The 3030-nt window shown below is 48.3% G+C and overlaps 1 protein-coding gene across 1 annotated transcript in view; it reads left to right on the top strand.

Moving 5' to 3' along the window:
* Positions 1 to 1615: 1615 nt before the first annotated feature.
* The window catches only part of Pmar_PMAR010638 (guanylate cyclase, putative), a gene marked incomplete at both ends in the record, with an annotated part of 1550 nt that continues 135 nt past the window's right edge, over positions 1616 to 3030 (top strand). Inside the window, 7 exons of the mRNA XM_002776435.1 lie at positions 1616 to 1627; positions 1682 to 1867; positions 1991 to 2050; positions 2162 to 2300; positions 2373 to 2481; positions 2581 to 2674; positions 3016 to 3030. Coding sequence (XP_002776481.1) covers positions 1616 to 1627; positions 1682 to 1867; positions 1991 to 2050; positions 2162 to 2300; positions 2373 to 2481; positions 2581 to 2674; positions 3016 to 3030 — 615 coding nt within the window. The remainder of the gene's footprint in view (positions 1628 to 1681; positions 1868 to 1990; positions 2051 to 2161; positions 2301 to 2372; positions 2482 to 2580; positions 2675 to 3015) is intronic.

Here is a 3030-nt window from a genome sequence, read left to right as displayed (position 1 = left end):
GCAGTTCTGTATATTCGAGGATACCATCAATACCGCCTCGCGCATGAAGTCCACTGCAGTTCCTAATTGTATTCACCTCTCTGCGAGCACGCGGAAGTGCTTGGAGTTCTCTCCAAGCCTGTCTTTCGAGGAGCGTGAGACATTCGTCAAAGGTAAAGGTATGTTGGTAACCTACAATGCCTCGCGGGCTGTTGGACCACTGCAAGATGCTGGTGTATTATCTCCTACAGTATCGGGGGAAGAGTCTTCAGCCGCCGCGATTAGCATTCCCATTGGGGAGAAGGTGGGGAGACTGGCGTCTTCTCTAAAGCGTTCTCGGTCTAGTGCTAGTGCACCATCAGTCAGCGCCTCAGCCACCCTTGCTGAGAGGCTTTCTGCAGGCATCAAGCGGTTCGTATGGAGGAGTAGGAGGACGGTGCGAGCCTCTGTTAACGACACTGACCACTCTTCCGTCCATTCGGGTGATGAGGAATATGTGAGCTACACTGACAGTTCGGCTCACTACGACGAGTCTCGCGATGTAAAGATGACAGTTGAGGCCCTGAGACGCCGCAGCAAAAGTCGTGATGCTAACGTGAGGCATGTCATCGAGTATACCGATCTCGGCAGAGACAGGGCCAACCTGTTCACTCTGGAATTCCTACAGAGAGCTCATGAGATCGAGTTTCGCAAAGAACATCTTGCGACATTTGCAACCTCTAAATGGACTCGACGTGTTTTATTGATACTATTGGTGTCTTACCTCCTCCAGACCATCGAGCTAGTCGCCGTACCACAACAGCCACAAATCATACTCTCCCGTCTCCTCCTTGCTCGTATCACCGTATCGGTCCTTTTGATGGTACTCTATATCGTTCATTCGCTGGGGAATATCATACCCGCATCCGCTCTGAGACTACTCACGGTCGTAGTCTACGCTGTTGGCATTTTGCTAACTTCATTACATACATACGCATTTCTCGAATCGGGACGGCTACAATATTGTGAAGTCGATGATGACCTGGCATGTAGCAGTCTGGACACCGCAAATGAGTCCCCTATTATAATGTAATAGATTGTGCTGTCCCTGTTCAATGATCGGTGATAACCTTGGTCATCCATTCGACGTCAGAGTCTATCATAATCAGTTTCTCGCGAGCACCATGCCAGGTATCAGTCGTACGCGAATAGCCTCGAGCTGACCATGTGGTTGATGGTGATTAACTTCAAAGCGGCATTGCTTTTCAAGCATCTCATCTATATCAACATCATCATCCTCGTGCCAGTACTGGTATTGTGGAACCTCAGTGACTGCGTGGGGTTTGACCTGGCTATAGAGGTAGTCGCCACGACACAGTTGTTCTCTGGAGATTTATCTCAAACTAATTCCAAGTAGAAGCACAGCGTAGCTAGAGGCTTGTCGGCGTGAAAAATGTTCGACTTGAACTATTATGTTTCCTCGCATTCGCAGTGCTTATCTGGTGACTCTGTGCAGATATCAAGATTGGCTGCTTGTTTTGCCTTCGTTGCGGCAATCATGGTACGGATGAGAGAGTCCTGGGAAAGAAGAATATATCTAACCAACATTGAGTACCGAAGTTGGCAGAAACGAGTCCGTCGATTATTGTCGGAATTCATGCCCTCCTCCGTAGGTCCTGACTTCGACAAAGGCTTCCTAAGTATGTCCTTGTGGTTCCTTTAGGCATTGGAAGGCTATCTAGCAGACAAGTACATAGCGTCGTTGTATAAAAATATGACCCTTCTGTTCGCCGACATATGTAACTACACAGCCTATGCGAAGAGCGCCCCTGCCGAGCGGGTTGTATCTCTTCTCACCAACTTATTCTCGCGGTTCGACGATTTATCGGATGTTCACGGGGTGTACAAGGTGAGCTCTTCGGATAGCTCTAGAACCCGTAGCTACATCTTTTAAGGATGCTCCCGTTCGTGTGTCATTCCTCTGCGATGCAACGCGAGCATTCAAGCACGACTGGTGTCTGCTGATGCTCAGGTGCATACTATTGGGGATGCCTACGTTGCGAGCACTGAACCAAAAGAGGGAGTGGATAAGGTGTGTTGAGTCGTACCACTGAAACTATCATAGAACCCTCTGCAAAGACTATCGGCGGCTCCGAATTGATTCTGCGGTCCTGATTCGATTGGTAACAGCAAATATTGGCAGGTACAGTCTGCTAGCAAGATGGTATCGTTCGCACAGGCAATGGTGGAGGCTCTCAGTACGGTTCGCGAGGAAATGTCGGCGCCGGAATTGGAAATGCGAATAGGCTTGCACCTCGGCAAATTCGTTGGCGGGATTATTGGTGAGCCTAGTAGCTGCTTGTAATTTCGAACAGCATTGTGTATGGAGACTTCATCCTAACTTTCCATCGCAGCTACCACGAAGATCAACTATGACATCTTTGGTGTTGATGTCACGATAGCCAATCAAGTCGAGACAGCGGGTATACCCGGCAAAATAGTTGCATCTAACTCTCTCCGCGGGTAGGCCATTTAGTCACTCGGGGCGGCGTCCAACCTATGCGTCTTTCGTGTAGTCAAGATTGGAGGAGTTTTGAGGGCTGTTCGTAGCTCGTCCTTCAGATATCTGATTCATCATTTCCCGGAAAAGTATAGATTCCGTTTCCATAAAACAATAGAGACGCTGGTTCCTGACGATTCCGGTGAGTTCTACAGTGTAGTGCAGACAGTTGTTCTCCCGCAGCTAGATGTTCAAGGATAGATTCTCAGAAAAGCGCCAGCCGACATGCAGCCATCAAAGAGTCGTTGTCAAGCGTCTGAATATTTACGAAATATCCACAAGAAAGATGCGATATGGCCAGTTCGAAACTGTCTGATAACCCGGTCAATTCAACCCCGAGTAATTTGATCTCTGAGTCACAGATCGAAGAGAGCCATGATCAGAGACTCCGAGCCCACGTTATGCAAACAAATTATTTACATAAGTTGATTGTTGATTTCGACGATAGTTTGTTAATTCGCCGACTCAACGCTAGAGCCATCTGGCATATGTTTCAGGAGGAGTTCAAAGTG

The sequence above is a fragment of the Perkinsus marinus genome (genome assembly GCF_000006405.1).
Source record: "Perkinsus marinus ATCC 50983 genomic scaffold scf_1104296953396, whole genome shotgun sequence".
NCBI lineage: Eukaryota > Perkinsozoa > Perkinsida > Perkinsidae > Perkinsus > Perkinsus marinus.
This window is presented reverse-complemented; position numbering and strand designations above follow the sequence as displayed.